Here is a 15858-nt window from a genome sequence, read left to right as displayed (position 1 = left end):
ATCGGTGCCGGGATCGGGACCGGGACCTGGATCTGTCACGGTGCCGGGATCCTGATCGGTACCGGGTGTCGCTTCGGTAGCGGGACCTACCACCGGCTCGGCGCCGGGAGGTCGACCGAGACCGGGACCTGCCACCATCTCGGTGCCGGGAGGTCGACCGGGACCTACCACCGGCTCGGCGCCGGGAGGTCGACCGAGACCGGGACCTGCCACCAGCTCGGTGCCGGGAGGTCGACCGGTGCGGCGAGTAGCGATGGGACCTGCTCCTGGAGTCGCGGTGCCGGTGACGCCGACTGGAGCTTGACCGCGACCGTCCGGAGGTCGACCGTTGCCGCGAGTGCGACCGGTGCCGCTGAGGGGAGCGGTGCCGGGACTGCGAGCGGCGTCGGGATCTGGAGCGCCCAAGACGTCGGGACCTAGATGGCGAAGGACTGTCTCTGGGCGGCGCCGACATCATGGGCTTGCCCCTGGACACGACCCGCACCGGAGGTACCGGGGGTGGCAGCCGAGTGGGCTCCGTCAGGGCAATAAGGTCCCGAGCCGAGGCGAAGGTCTCCGGTGTTGACGGGACCACTATCTCAACCCCAGATCTCATGGGGGAGCTCGGCGGCACCGGACTCAACGGACCCGCCTGGCCCGGAGTCAACGGTGCTGACGGTGCCGGCGGTGCCGCGGCCGATGTCGAGGCCGGGCGCTCAAGCCGGGTCTGCCTGGCCGGAGTAGCAGACTTCGACGGCCTAGGCTGTGATTCCGGTGCCGGAGAAGGTCGGTGCCGAGGAGTCTTCTCGGTGCCGGAGCGATCCGGTGCCGGTGCCGAGACCACGGTCCGCGAAGTCGACGGGTCAAGTGCCGCCTCCATTAGGAGAGTTCGGAGTCTCTGATCTCTCTCCTTTTTTGTCCTCGGCTTGAAAGCCTTACAGATGCGGCACTTGTCAGACCTGTGCGATTCCCCGAGGCACTTCAGGCACGCTTCGTGGGGATCGCTGGTGGGCATGGGCTTCTTGCAGGCCGCACACTGCTTGAAGCCCGGCGAAACAGGCATGAGCCTGGCGCCGGGTGCCGGGAAGGGCTAAGCCCCCGGCCAAGAACTATTTAACAACTATTGACTAAACTATTTACTTAACAACACTAATTAACACTATATAGAACTAGAGATAAGCGATTGAAAACTAGGAGAGCTAGGGACGTGGAGGACAGCTAAGCCGCGCTCCACAGTTCCAACGACCGACACGGCGGTAAGAAGGAACTGAGGAGCGGGCGGGCCGGCAGGGGTATATATAGAGCGCCATGGCGGCGCCACTCTAGGGGGCGACCTGCCGGCCCACTGGAGTTGCTAGGGTAAAAAAGTTTCCGACGAACGTGCACGCGCGGCGCGCACACCTAACTGGAATGGATGTGAGCAATCACTCGAAGAAGAAAGCTTATTACAAGCATTCCCAAGGGTTGAAAAATGAATTCCAACAATCTTGTAAGTAAATGTCTAATGAACAAGTCACTTGTACTGCTTTATGTTACAAAGGGAAAGGGGCAGTCAAAATTCTTTCACCACATGAATTGCCACAATTGCAGATCCAGACCCTTCCATGTAGGGTGTCTGCACTGAGTCTGAGTCAGCCAGCTAAGGTTTATCAAACAATCCGCTAGGAGCAATACATTCTGAATCAGGCAGATTACAGAACACCTTGTTTTGATTGGAGAATAAAGCAGAGTCCCTTGACATGACAGTGAATAATTTGGACACACATTTTGTTGTTTTGAGACTCCATACTTGTGAGACTGGAAGAGCAGGAAGATTATGCTGAAGGATGCGATAACTGAGAAAACTTTGGATGAGTCAGGCAGTCGAGAACTGTTTAGAGATCCTGGAAACCATAGGCAGAAATCAGGGTAGCCATACTTCTGGACATTCTTTAGAACATACATGGCTGCCCTAATTATTAGAGCCTAATTGACTAGGTAGAGAATAGAACCACATCCAGCTAATGAGAGGAAAGACTGTCTCGTGGTTAGGACACTAGCCTAGGAGTTGACATGAGGGTTCAATTGCCAACTATGCTACAAGTATTGTGTGACCCTGGGCAAGTCACTTAACCTTTCTGTGGCTAAGGTCCCATCTGTAAAATGGGGATAATAGCACTTACCTGATCATAGGCAAACATGTATAGTCAGTCTTTATATTTACTGCAGCACTTGCTGATGTGAGGGATAAAGAATGCAAGTTGGCTGCTGCTCCGAAACCAAGGTACCCGACTCTAGAGGGGAATAAACAGCTTATGTATTCAGGCTTACCCATCGCTACCGCCCAGAAGAACAAAGTGTCTCAGCTGAATTAAGCTTTCATAATAATACTCTATACAGTATACTTCCGTGTATCTGAAACCCAAACGTATCTCATATCCGAATCCCTTTCTTGTCCCTCATGTATCTCATGCTAGGGGGAAAGGAAGGGATTCAGATAATATGGAACTTTGGACAACAGAGAAGAGACCCCTGGTCAGGAATTTAAGGAGGAAGAGGACGAGCTCCTGGCTGCAGGTGAGGCCACCCTGCTGCTGAATGACTCTTACAGCAGTACAGGAAGCCCTCTCAGCCCTGCTGTCACAGGAGTGAGAGAGAGGGGCTGTGATAGCAGAGCTACAGCAGGCTCCCTGTGCTGCCACTGATGCCAATCCCCACAGATGCAACGTACAGAGAAGGCTATAATCCTGGTGGGATACAACAGAGTCCTGTCCAGGGGTCTCTCTTTTGGCCCACAAGGATGAGGTGTCACCAGTCCTGCAGCATTGTATGGAGCCCTCTGCAGCCATGGGGCTGATGGGGCAGAGCAGACACCCCAGCCAGGAATGCAAGGAGAAGGATGATGAATCCCCGGCCAGGAGACAGACACCCCCCTACTGCTGAATGTCTCCTGCTCCCTTGATTCTCTGAACTCCCGATTATCCATATAAAATCTGTCCCCCATACATTATCAGGATAATCTGAAATACACTATACTTAGAATGGGACTTTCAGCCTAAAACAATTTTACAAACCATTATCTTTTTTGTTTGAAAAGCTCTTTGGGATGAAAGATCTGCCCTGAATGTATTTTATTATGAAAGCTTGTTTAGTAAGATCATTTGTTCGACTGAGTCTGGTGTTCAGGAGGTTGAAGAGCAGTGTTCTGAACCAGCTTCAAGACTCAAGTTTTTTTCCTACAATTGTGAAAGCCCTTTCCAAACTGTATACCAGGATTCAAATGAGTTGCATCTTTCAGCTACTTGTATGATTGTTAAAGAGCTATGAGATTCCTCAGTAGATACTCTAGATGAGTGGCTTCAGGTCATCTTTATTTGCAACAGGGATAACACATCAAAAATGGAAGTCCATGTCACTATTTCATAGCATATTTCTGAAGTTTAAGGAATTACAGCTGAGTGTTACTTTAACTTTTTGATGAGTTTACATTCAATAAAATTTGGTGTTCCTTTTTAATACATCTGGCTCATTTTTAGAGAAAAAGTATTTCTGTATATGATGGACTTAGACCAGTTACAGGCAAGCTGCCAAGTGCTTATGCAAAAATAAAATATGGAGATAGTATTTTATTTCACTAAAAACTTTCCTTCCTCTACATCTACAATCAACAGAAGCTAGATAAACTAAGTAAAGCCAGCTGGCATGCACAGATATTTTTTTGTGGAAGAAAGGGGATCGAAAAGCTTGAGAAGGAAAAGCTAAAGGAACTTCTCAAAAAAGTAAGGACAGCATACAAAAAAATTAATGTTTTTAATTATAATCAAATATTGAAATGCCACCTTTAGAAAACCAACAAATGCATCCTATAAAGAGGATGGAATACAGGAAACACTTCCCTGTTTAAGTTATTTCACTTGTACCTCAAACAAAGAGGGATTTTGCTAGCAAACAATTTTTGCTTCAGTGTTTTTATTTACAAACTCTGCTTCAGCCTTAAACAAGACAGGGTATACAGCTGATGAGATTTTTAAACCAACATACATAACAAGCTCTCATACTCAAATTAAAATATGCACATTCATAAAAAATTAAAAGTAAAGGTAGTAGTAAACAACTGTACATTCTAGGACACCGATCCTGCAATTTACAACTTGTGGGCATACCTCTGTGCTCATGTGGAGTAAAGCTCTGTGCAGGCATGGGGTGAGCCCATGAATCATAAATTGCAGGCCTGGAGACTAAGCTTCTCTTTATAAAATTATCAGTAAGGCAAGGTGGTCTGAGATTAACTGAGGTTTACTATTTTTATCTGTTGCAAAGAGTACACTGAAAAAGTAAAATGAGACAATGAAATTTTTACAATGGAAGAATTAAATGAACAACCTTTTAAAGACACCACAACATGTATAAGATCAGCCTACCTCAAGTTACATGCCTAGATTAGAACAAGAACTGAACTTAAAGTCAGTCATGAATCATTAGAAAAGGAATGTGTAAGGCTTTTAACAATTTATTTTCCTTTGTCAAATACAGGATGTTGCAAACCATACATCCATAAGCTCCATTTGTTAATTTAGTTGCATGAAACAATCAGCAACATAATAATTACAAATGTAACCATTAAAGGAATAAGCACATTTTTAAAGCACTATTTTCTGACCCTTTGTTAATGGATGAACAACTTCCACTTCTGTAAGCAGCTTTGAAGCATGCTATTTGCATACAGGAGTATCTTCATTTACTTTTCCTTCAGGCTTCGTTTGATAGCTTCTTGTAATTCCTCGTCTTCCTCTAAGTAAAAAAGATTAGAGTTTCAATTTGTGGTTGGCAACCAACAAATAATGTACATACTTATGTTAATACTATGCAACTGAGGAATAATTACAGCTTTGAAATTGTTGTGTGCAGTCATTGTCAATCAAGGATAGAGTACAAAAAGGCAAGCAAACTAGAAGATACATCATTTATGCATCTGAAGAAGTGAGCTGTAGCCCACGAAAGCTTATGCTGAAATAAATTTGTAAGTCTCTAAAGTGCCACAAGTACTCCTGTTCTTTTTGCAGATACAGACTAACACAGCTGCTGCTTTGAAACCTGTCATTTTCTTGTTATGCCTCATAATTCCAAAATATGAGAACAGCCTTTCACTAGATCACACTAATCCTCATGTCATGACATCTTTAGGTAAGGTGACAAGCACAAATATAACTATCCAGGTATTTGTTATAAATGACATCAGATTAAAGGTTATAAAGAGAAAACTAGAAAAGGAAATATTTTTTTAAAAATTCACAGATCCATAAAACAGACAAGCTTTGATCTGGTTCAGTCCAGTTCTTAGTCAACAAGTATTGTAATCACAAGACATATAATCTTAGTTGGTACCATTGTTACAAACCTCATTAGAGAGGCACAGGAATGAGTAGGGTTGGAGACTGAACTAACTCTCTTGCTCCTCATGTAGTTAATCCAGATCCAGCTGGGAACTGAAACACATTGGCAGGACAGAATGAGGAATAAAATGGTTATCTACCTTTTTCATAACTATTGTTCTTCGAGATGTGTTGCTCATGTCCATTCCATTCTAGGTGTGTGCACGCCCATGTGCATGGTCATCTGAGATTTTGCCTTAGTGGTATCCATAGGGCCAGCTGTGGCACCCCCTTGAGTGCCGCACTCAGGTCAGTATCTCAGGTGCCACCGGCCCTATGGCCTTCTCACTCCTTGTTCACAACCCTGACAGAGGGGCAGGAGGGCAGGTAATGGAATGGAATGGAATGGACATGAGCAGCACATCTCAAAGAACAACAGTTACAAAACAGGTGGGTAACAGTTTTTTCCTTCTTCGAGCGCTTGTTCATGTTGATTCCATTCTAGGTGAGTCACAAGCAGTATCAATGGAGGTGGGCTCGGAGTTCACAGTCTTGCAGCTTTGTCTTGAACTTGCTGGGAAGCGCATAATGAGACATGAACATGTGGACAGATGATCAGGTAGCGGCCCTACAGATCTCTTGGATTGATCCCTGAGCCTGGAAGGCTGCTGACGATGTTTATGCCCTAGTCGAGTGTGCCATCACAATCACCGTCAGAGGCACTTTCGCCAGCTCACAGCAGTAGTGAATAATGCAGACCGTGATTCAGGACAAAATCCTCTGAGCAGACACTGGGCAACCTTTCATTCTGTCTGCCACCGCAACAAATCACTGCGCTCACTTATGGAACAGCTTTGTTCTAGCTATGTAGATGGCCAGCGCACTCCTGATGTCCAGAGCATGTAGCTTGCACTCCTCATCTGATGCATTAGGCTAGAAGACTGGTAAGTATATGTCCTGGCCATATATATGAAATTGGGAAATGACCTTGGGCAAAAACACTGGGTGTAGTCACACCTGGACTTTACCCTTGTAGAAGACCATATAGGATGGCTCTGAAGTAAGAACTCTGATCTCGGACATCTTGCGGGCTGATGATATCACGACCAAGAATGAGACCTTCCAGGAGAGAAGCAGGAGAGAGCAGGAAGCCAGAGGCTCAACAGGAGGCCCCATGAGCCTCAACAACAGGAGATTCAGGTTCAGGGGGTGGGGAGAGTTTTAGGTGCAGCAGATAATCCAGGATCTCCTGCTCAGCTCAAATATCCCATTCAGAGGCCCAAAACGTGAATCTTTTCCGTTTGGCCAAGTAAGTTGCTCTGGTGGAGGGTTTCCTGCTACCCAGCAAGACCTGCTGGACACAGGCCAAGCATGCCTGCTTGTCTGCGCCTAGCCATGCAGTAGCCAAACCATCAAGTGCAGTGCCGCCATGTTTGGATGTAAAAGGCTGCTGTAGTTCTGTGACAGCAGATCCAGCCAGAGGGGCAGCTGCAGCAGGCTGGGTACCAAAAGGCTCAATGTGCTGAACCAGTGCTGGTTAGGCCACGTGGGGGCTATTAGAATAACTCCTGCCCTATCTTGCTTGATCTCCACCAGGACCCTGTGAATCAATAGCACTGGCAGGAAGGCGTACATCACTGCCCCCAACCGTGGAATGAGGAAGGCATCTGACAGGGAGCCCCTGTCCATTCCCCAGATCGAACAGAACACGATGCATTTTCTGTTCTGCCTGGACGGAAACAGGTCCACCTGGAGAATCCCCCACTTCTGGAAGATTATGCTGACCACCTCCAAATGGAGCAGCCACTCGTGACGAAATGAGAAAGTCCTGCTGAGGTGGTCTGCCAGCACATTCCTGGTTCTAGGCAGGTGTGCAGCTATTAGATGAATGGCATGCTGCATACAAAAATCCAAAAGGCAGAGAGCTTCTTGACAAAGGGCCAAAGAACTGGCACCGCCCTGCCTGTTGATGCAATAAAGTGGTAGTGTTGTCCTTCAGGACCTGCACCACCTTGCCCTTCAGATAGGGCAAGAAAACCTGGCAGGCCAAGTGAACCACTGTGAGCAACCTGACGTTGACACAGAGAGCCAGATCGTCCCGCAGCCAGTGGCCCTGGGTGCTCAGCTTGTCCAGGCGGGCTCCCCAGCCCAGGTCCAAAGCCTCAGAGACCAGGATCAGGATCAGGGACATGGTCGTGTAGAGGACTCCCTCCAACATCGACCTGTGGTCCAACCATCAATTCAGGAACAGCTTCATGTAGTCCGGTACCCTGAGTACCCAATCTAGGTCATGGCCTGCTGGGGAGGTAGACCAATGCCAGCCACCCTTGCAGGGGCCAGAAATGGAGCCGAGCATGGCTGACCACATATGAACACATGGCCATGTGGCCCAACAGCCACAGGCAGGTGTGAGCCATGGTGAACAGATGGTTCTTTACAAGGGAGATCAAGTCTGCCATGGCCTGAAAATGAGCTTCTGGAAGGAAGGCTCTGGCTCACGTGGAGTCGAGAACCATCCCAAGGAACTCTATTAGTTGGATGGGTGTTAAGGTGGATATTTTCTCATTTATTAACAGGCCCAGGTTGCAGCAGGTGCAATTTACCAGATCAAGGCTCCTCTGCATTTGCTCTTGAGACCTGCCTTTAATGAGCCAGTCGTCAAGATATGGGAAGACCTGGACCTCTTGATGTCTCAGGTAAGCAGCCACTGGCACCATACATTTTGTGAACACCCTTGGGGCCAATGAGAGGCCAAAGAGTAGTGCTGTGAATTGAAAAGGGTGCCCGCCCACTATGAAACGGAGGAAGTGTCTGTGACCTGAGAATATGGAAATAAGTGTCCTTTAAGTTGAGAGCAGCATACCAGTCTCCTGGATCCAGAGAGGGGATGATGGAGGCCAAGGAGACCATGAGAAACTTCAACTTTTTGAGAGACTTGTTGAGGCGACACAGGTCCAGGATGAGTTTGAGGCTCCTTTTTGCCTTTGGGATTAGGAAGTAGCGGGAATGGAACCCTTTTCCTTTCACCTCCCGAGGGACCTCCTCCATTGCCCCCAGGCGCAGGAGGTTCTCGACTTCTTAAACAAGGAGTTGCTCATGGGAATGGTCGCTGAAAAGGGACGGGGAAGATGGTGGCGTGGGAAAGAAGGGCGGCCAAAAATTGTAGTGTATAGCCCTGAGATACTATGTCCGGTACCCAGCAGTCTGAGGTGACCCACAACCAGGCTGAATGCTAGGAATGTAGACTGGTTGAGGAAAGAACAAGATAGAGCTGGGAAATTGATTGGGGTGTTGCTCTCGAGAGCACCTTCAAAATGAGTGCTTCTAGCCCCCAGAATGCTTCGCCAGGCTGGACTGCATGGGTGAGCAGGAGGAGGAAGGGCAGCGATGATTAAAACTCATGTCTCTATCCTTTCTCCTTGCAGAACCCTGACAAAGCTGACAAAGCCTTGGTAGCGGGAGGCAGTCAAAACTGCTTCCATGCAGATTGCGGCGTATGCATACCCAGTGAGCGAAGGGTGGCCCAAGTGTCCTTTAACCCATGCAGCCTTGCATCCATCTGTTCAGAGAAGAGTCCATTCCCATTCGGAGAAGTCTTGGATCGAGGTCTGCATCTATTGGGAAAGGCCGGCAGTTTGAAGAAAGAAGCTGCGCCTCATAACCACTACTGACATGATCATTCTAGCTACTGAATCCGACGCATCCCACCACATTTGGAGAGAGCACCTAGCCACCGTGGCGCCCTCCTCTACCACGGTGCCAAATTCTTGGGCCAAACCCTGAGGAAGGGACTCCTTGAAATTACAAAGGGAGTCTCATAAGTTAAAATTGCATCTGCCCAAGAGGGCCTGATAGTTCACCACCCAGAACTCCAGGCTGGCAGTGGAAAAAATTTTTCTCCTGAAAAGGTCCAGTCTTTTGGCCTCTTTATTTTTGGGAGTTGAGCTAGTCTTGTCTTTTCCGTTGGCTGCAGAGACAACCAGTGAGCCCTTAGGTGGGTGGGTATAAAGATACTTGAACCCTTTGGCTGGGAGAAAGTACTTCTTTTCAGCCCTTTTGGAGGTGGGAGGGATGGATGGGGGGGTTTACTGGAGGGCACTGACAATTTTGAGGACCCTATCATGCATTGTTAGTGCAACTCAGGCAGGTGTAGAGGTTGAGAGGATGTTGAACAAGGTGTCTGCCTGCTTGGCCATCTCCTCCACCTCTAGGTCCAAGTTCTCGGCCACCCGTCAAAGCGTGACCTGGTATTCTTTGAAATAGTCCCGTGGGCTGGCCCTCAAGGCTCCCTGCCTTGTCTGGGGATGAAGATGACGACTGTACCACCATTGGAGGCCCTGAAGCATCATCCGGGAAGGGAGGTTTAGGGGTGGGTTCAGTCTCCTTTACCCCGACCTCCAAACATGACTCATGCACTGAGCCTGGTGCCGTCAGTATCGCCAACTCTTTCTCTGAGGCAGTGGCAGATGAGCATTGCGAAGGGGGCATTGTCATGACCGACACGTCCTACGCACTCCAATAAGACCACAGCGCAGGTCACTGGAAGGGCTGCCAAGGCAACATTGTCGATGTCAATGCAGCGTCGGGCGTCCAGTCGTGCTGGAGGAGTCTGAGCAAGGGGCTGAATTGCCCTTTCATGCCAGAAGAATCCCCTTCCAGTGCCCATGATAGGGCCGTCAACGCCTGTGTCTGCCTGGAGACTATTGATGCTGGAGACAGTGCCTGAAGTAAGAGAATTGGTGCCAGTATTGAGCAGACCAGTGCCAGGGGGACCAGAGTCATGACGGGGAGCACTCCCACGGGGCAGGTGACTGAGATCTGCTCTGAGAGGATGACCGGCGGGAGGACGAACAGTGCTGGTAGTATGGGACAGGCACTGCTCCCTAGGTGATCCGTGTCGAGTTGGTGGGGACAGTGATCACGGTACTGGTGACCGAGGGCGAGCCCCAGAGGGTCTGGGCTGCAACTCCGGAGTTCTGCGGTGCAGCGGAGGAGAGCACTGCCTTGTCTTGGGTGATAAATGGCGTTCCACTGCCCCTTGAGGGATCTTAGCAGCTGGCCTGTCCTTGTAGGAAGCCTTTGCCATTTCCTGTGGCACGCGTGGTGCTGGCAGTGCAGGTGGAGGCCTCTGCTCTCTTGGAGCTAGGGAAACCAGAGAAGGCATCGATGCTGTCAGGAATTTGGGTCTCCTACCACTTTCAGGAGTTGGTGATGGATCTTTTAAGGGGTTAAGGACCCCATTTGGGGAGGTATGTACACATGGCTCCAGAGTGCCAGGGTGGCCCAAACTGGATCCTTTGCCCAATGTTCCATTGCCCTTCTTGCCCAGGGCTGGGGAGCCATGCTTCTTTGTTTTCTTTTTGGACTTTGGTAATGGGGAGTGGTGATGAGTGGAGCCCGGTGACGGGGGTGCATTGCTCATCAAGGCCGAAGTATTAGGTGAGTCTTGGTGGGACAACTCAGAAGCTGGACGAAGAGCAACCTCCATGAGGAGAGACCACAAATGAATATCCCACTCTTTCTGAGTCCTGGATCGAAAATTTTTAAAAATATGACACTTGTCCTTCACATGCGATTCCCCCAAACACTTGAGGCAGCTGCTCTGGGTGTCACTTACAGGCATAGGCTTGTTACAGTCTGCACTGGGCTTAAACCCCAGAGACTGGGGCATGACTCGCCTGGGGCAAAGTCCCCGCTGGGACTCTAACTTCTAACTACAGTTAACAACTATTTAACGTAACTACTATAAACAAGCTATTTACAAGCCCCTAAGGCTTGAAGTCAGAAAAGATGAAACCGCTAATCCTTGCTATGCAAGGAAAGGCGCTCTGACTAATCACCATAGGTGGTAAGAAGGAACTGAGAGGGCTTAAGGCTTGTGGTAACCCAAGGCAGTTTTAGTACTTGTTAAGCTCATAGGTTAATAAATTAAATGACAATTTAATTTCTCCTCTGTTTAAGGAAGCCACAGTCAGATTCACAAGCACATAAAAAATGGGACAAAGGTTGAATAATTTTTCACAGTGATGGAAATCTGATTATTGCCACAAAAAAGAGGAATTTGAATTACTAATATACAGGTTTAAAATGTTTTAATTTTTATTCAGTCAGGTTCAGGTTCTCACTACATCTAATATCCTAGACCCAGCACAATAGAGAGTCAGGCCAGGCCATGGAGCTGAAACTGCGTTAGTGTCATTGATGGATGATCTCCTGCTGTCAATGGATAGAGGACAGACATCCACTCTCATCCTCCTGACCTCCCTGCAGTACTCAACACCGTCACTCATATGATACTGCTGTCTCATCTGAGAAAGGTAGCCGGGGTCCTGGTCAATGTGTTAAAATGGGTACTACTAGGCCCCTCACTTGTGGAATCCCACAAGGATCATTTCTGTCCTTGGTCCTGGTCAACATCTACAAGCAGCCACTAGATGAACGGGTCAGACATACCAGAAAAATCACTGAGAATGATCAGGGTTTACTTGTCATTCTTTGTACAGTGTGCCCTACAAATAAAGAATTGTTGACTATAGGAAAACAAAATCATTCCTCAGGGGATTTTACAATCTGTTTAAATAAAAAGAGCCTATTTCTTGTTCTATCACATCCTTAAGATCCACAATCATTTTCCTAACAATTTTATGTTGCTCTTAAGTATTGTCTACATGGCAAGCCAGGGTACGATTCTACAGCACACCAGCTTGCCGTGAAGTACACTAAGCTGCGCGGGGACTTCTAGTGCACTGTAGCAGTGCCTACATGGTGAGTTACTGCACAGCCAGCTGATGTGCTGTAGAGTCGTACCCTGGCTTGCTGTGCATTAACCGGCCATTTACACAAGCCCCTAGTTTCTCAAAGGGAAACAGTACATAACCAATGAGCAACAAAGTGCAAAATGAACACACACATTCTGGAACTAAATTAAGAGGAGAGCTAGCTTTACAACCAACTGCCTCCTAGAACTCCATATGCATTTAAACAAGTGATGCTAATCTAAGTATTTTTAAAAACAAGTCTAGAATGCTGACCAAGTTAGACTTTAGTAACAACACTTGGTAATATCTTGTAAATCTAATTAAACTATATGTACATTAGATTCAATTAGATCTTGGCTTTGTTCAAGTCTCAGTTACAAAGCTGGTCTTGTGTTACTGTGTTGTTTTAACTTTCAATCTTCTTGCCCCCAATATGCATGTACCAAACTTTTATGCAACACAGTATTTTGACAGTACATCCGTAATCAACAAAAATTAATAAGTAAAGTACAGCATGAGATGAACAGCAACAATAAGCATGATAGGAAAAATATCAGATTTATTTACCAATAGGTAAGGTAAGGTAAGATATATTAACTCAACCTGTTTGTGTGTAACTGTGTGAGAGTTTACAGCTCCCCTTCAGCAGACTACTGTGCCGAGCTGAGATATAGCAACTAACTCTGAACTGACTTATGCCTATGTAAATCAGTGGAAACAGATTCTGAGCCTAACACATACTTTTCTGGCTGGCATGCAATTTTTTCTTTATACCTCAACACTGTGCTCACTACTCGTGAATGCTCAATAAAGCAAAAGAAGATACTTAGAATATTTTGGACAGTGTTCTTTATAGGACATTTGTCACATAAAATTAAGTTACAATTTAATTTCTTGTGCATTCTCTATCAAAAGACACTTACAAACACAGAAGAAAAGTGAAAATTAAGACTACCTTCCTGTTTCTTTGTTTCTTGTAAATTCATTTGCACTGTTTTAATATCATCATCCTCTTCACTGTCTGAAACTTAAATACACAAATCAAACACACATTATACAGTGCTTCTGAGAAAATAAATCTTTTTTCCCTAAGCCTGTAGCATGTTCTGAACTCTCATCCACTTATTATGATTTAAAGATCAATAATATAGATTTCTCTGGTAAAGCACCACTAATATGCATTTAAGTTGGGTGACTCAGAAAATCACAGAAAGTTAATTTTCAACATGCGTCTGACGAAGTGGGCATTCACTCACAAAAGCTTATGATCCAATACTTCTGTTAGTCTATAAGATGCCACAGGACTCTGTCGCCATTTTCAACATGTGCCCCTTCTTTCTCCCAAAAATTCCAAGCTGCTTACTTTTTCATTTTCTTTTAAGCAATGTTTCTAGCAAGCTAAAGAAAAGCAAACACAGGAACTATACATAGGGTTGTGCTGTATTCTCCATGTTTTCCTATATTCATTTATTTAAATACTTATTATCATATTCATTGCAAAGTGTAGTATAAAAAATTGATCACAATGGGCTGGACTAGATATGCATATAAAAGCACATGCTGGTTAAGCATGATGTTTGCTGCCTCTGTTTCCCAGTGATTCTGAAGTCCAGCCTACTATAACGCAATCTGCTAAAAAGGAGCAAAAAGTGTTACCCTGCATTTACACTATGAAAAGCGGTTGAGTTTAGCTAAACCCAGATAGGACAGGCTATATGCACATAACCTAAAATTTGCACATGCACTCTATAAGTGTTTTTATTTCTATTTTTGGTCATTCAAGACTGCATGTGCACCTTTTAAAATCTGACCCTGAGTGTCTTAACACATATCATCATATACCTGGTTTGAATAGCAACATGACTGACCCTTTCCTAATTCCTAATTGAAGGGGCTTCAACCGACCTGGATCAGGAGCCCAAAGTGATGTCTGAAATACTTTGCTGCATTTATGCATCAGGTACTTGGGGATGGAATGGTCTCTTGCTCAAGCCACTTGGCAGGCTTAATGGGCAGTCCTGGAAAGGATTGAAAATATTTCTAGGTGGGGGTTAAGCACGACTACCCAAAGTACAGCCCATTCCTAAGAAACTCATTAAATTCTTTATAAATCAGAGCTAGACACATAGAGGGCGTTGCAAACTCTATAGTCCAGAGGTGGGCAAACTACGGCCCGTGGGCCACGTCTAGCCCACAGGACCATCCTGCCCAGTCCTTGAGCTCCCGGCCCCTCCACTGCAGCCACGCTGCTGTGCAGGTGGCGCTCTGGGCGGCGGGGCTGTGAGCTCACGCTGAGCACAGCGGCAGAGTGTCTAGCTCTGGCCTGGCGGCGCAGCTGCCAGACATACTGCTCTGAGCGGCATGGTAAGGGGGCTGGGGCCAGGACCGTTGGATAAGGGGCTGGGGGTCCCAGGGAGGAGTCAGGGGACAGGGGGTGGTTGGATGGGGCAGAGGTTGGCAGGGGGGGAAGGTCGGGGAATTGGGGGGTTGGATAGGCATGGGGACCCAGGGGGCCTGTTAGGGGGCAGGGGTCTGGATAGGGGTCGGGAGCAGAGGAGGTTGGATGCAAATGGGGCCCCAGGGGGTGGTTAGAGGTGGCGGTCCCCAATAGGGGGTGGTTAGAGAACAAGGAGCAGGGGGAATTGGATGGGTCAGAAGTTCTGATGGGGGGGGTAAGTGGGAGGGGGCTGTTTGAGGAGGTACAGCCTTCCCTACCTAGCCCTCCATACAGTTTTGCAACCCCAATGTGGCTCTCGGGACAAAAAGTTTGCCCACTCCTGCTATAGTGGCTTCTCATTTACCAAACCACTCTTCCCTCTCAGACTGCATTGCATCCTTACCTATTCAATGTTTTTGGCATCTGCAAAATGATGAAAGAGTGGAATCAATTTCCCTCTTCAGTTCTTAGGACGAGTGTTACATTAGATCTGAGATGCTGAAGGCCTTGGTTCACAAGTGAGGTACATAAGTGTAACTACCAGATCTTCTATTTCAAGTCAAAATTGCTTTATGAAAGCGCATGCGTGTGTGTGTTGTGGAATGGGGAATTTTGCTTGGGAAACTTGACACAAAATCCTGGTGTATGAATAGGGCCAATTCATGGTCCATTTTGATCAATTTCACTGTCACAGGATTTTAAACTATGCAAATTTCTTTATTTCAGCTATTTAAATCTGAAATTTCATGGTGTTGTAACCATAGGGGCCGCAAGGTTATTGTAGGGGGGTCACGGTACTGCTACCCTTACTTCTGCACTATTGCTGGCTGTGGCACTGCCTTTAGAGCTGGGCAGCTGGAGAGTGGCGGCTGCTGGTTGAGAGCCCAACTCTGAAGGCAAAGCCTCCAGTAGCAGCAGCGCAGAAGTAAGGATGGCAGGAATGATATTGTCACCCTTACTTTTACACTGCTACCTGTAGAGCTGGGCCCTCAGTTAGCAGCCACCACTCTCCAGCCACCTAGCTCTGGAAGCAGCAGCACAGAAGTAAGGGTGGCATGACATGGTATGAAGGCAGCGCAGAAGTAAGGGTAGCAATACCACGACAACCCTTCAACTTCCTTGTGTGTCAGGACCCCCAATTTGAGAAACTGTGGTCTTCCCCATGAAATCTGTATAGTATAGGATAAAAGCATGCAAAAGACCACATTTCAGGATATGTTTTTCATAGCTGTGATTTTGGTAGGGCCCTATCTATGGGTGAAGCCAAAGATTTCAGACTGGTGACTTACATGTAGGAAAAAGGAGCATGAAGCAGTACTAGTGATACCACAAA

General features: G+C 47.1%; 1 protein-coding gene across 2 annotated transcripts in view; it reads right to left on the bottom strand.

The window, feature by feature from the left end:
- Window positions 1–3910: 3910 nt before the first annotated feature.
- Window positions 3911–15858, bottom strand: part of ZNF451 (zinc finger protein 451) — an 81753-nt gene continuing 69805 nt past the window's right edge. For both annotated transcript variants that reach the window (XM_030555643.1, XM_030555645.1), the window contains 2 exons: window positions 13044–13115; window positions 3911–4749 (listed from right to left, as the gene is read on the bottom strand). In XM_030555643.1, coding sequence (XP_030411503.1) covers window positions 4697–4749; window positions 13044–13115 — 125 coding nt within the window. In that variant the 3' untranslated portion in view covers window positions 3911–4696. The remainder of the gene's footprint in view (window positions 4750–13043; window positions 13116–15858) is intronic.

This window comes from Gopherus evgoodei, chromosome 3, assembly GCF_007399415.2.
Source record: "Gopherus evgoodei ecotype Sinaloan lineage chromosome 3, rGopEvg1_v1.p, whole genome shotgun sequence".
Taxonomy (NCBI): domain Eukaryota; kingdom Metazoa; phylum Chordata; order Testudines; family Testudinidae; genus Gopherus; species Gopherus evgoodei.
This window is presented reverse-complemented; position numbering and strand designations above follow the sequence as displayed.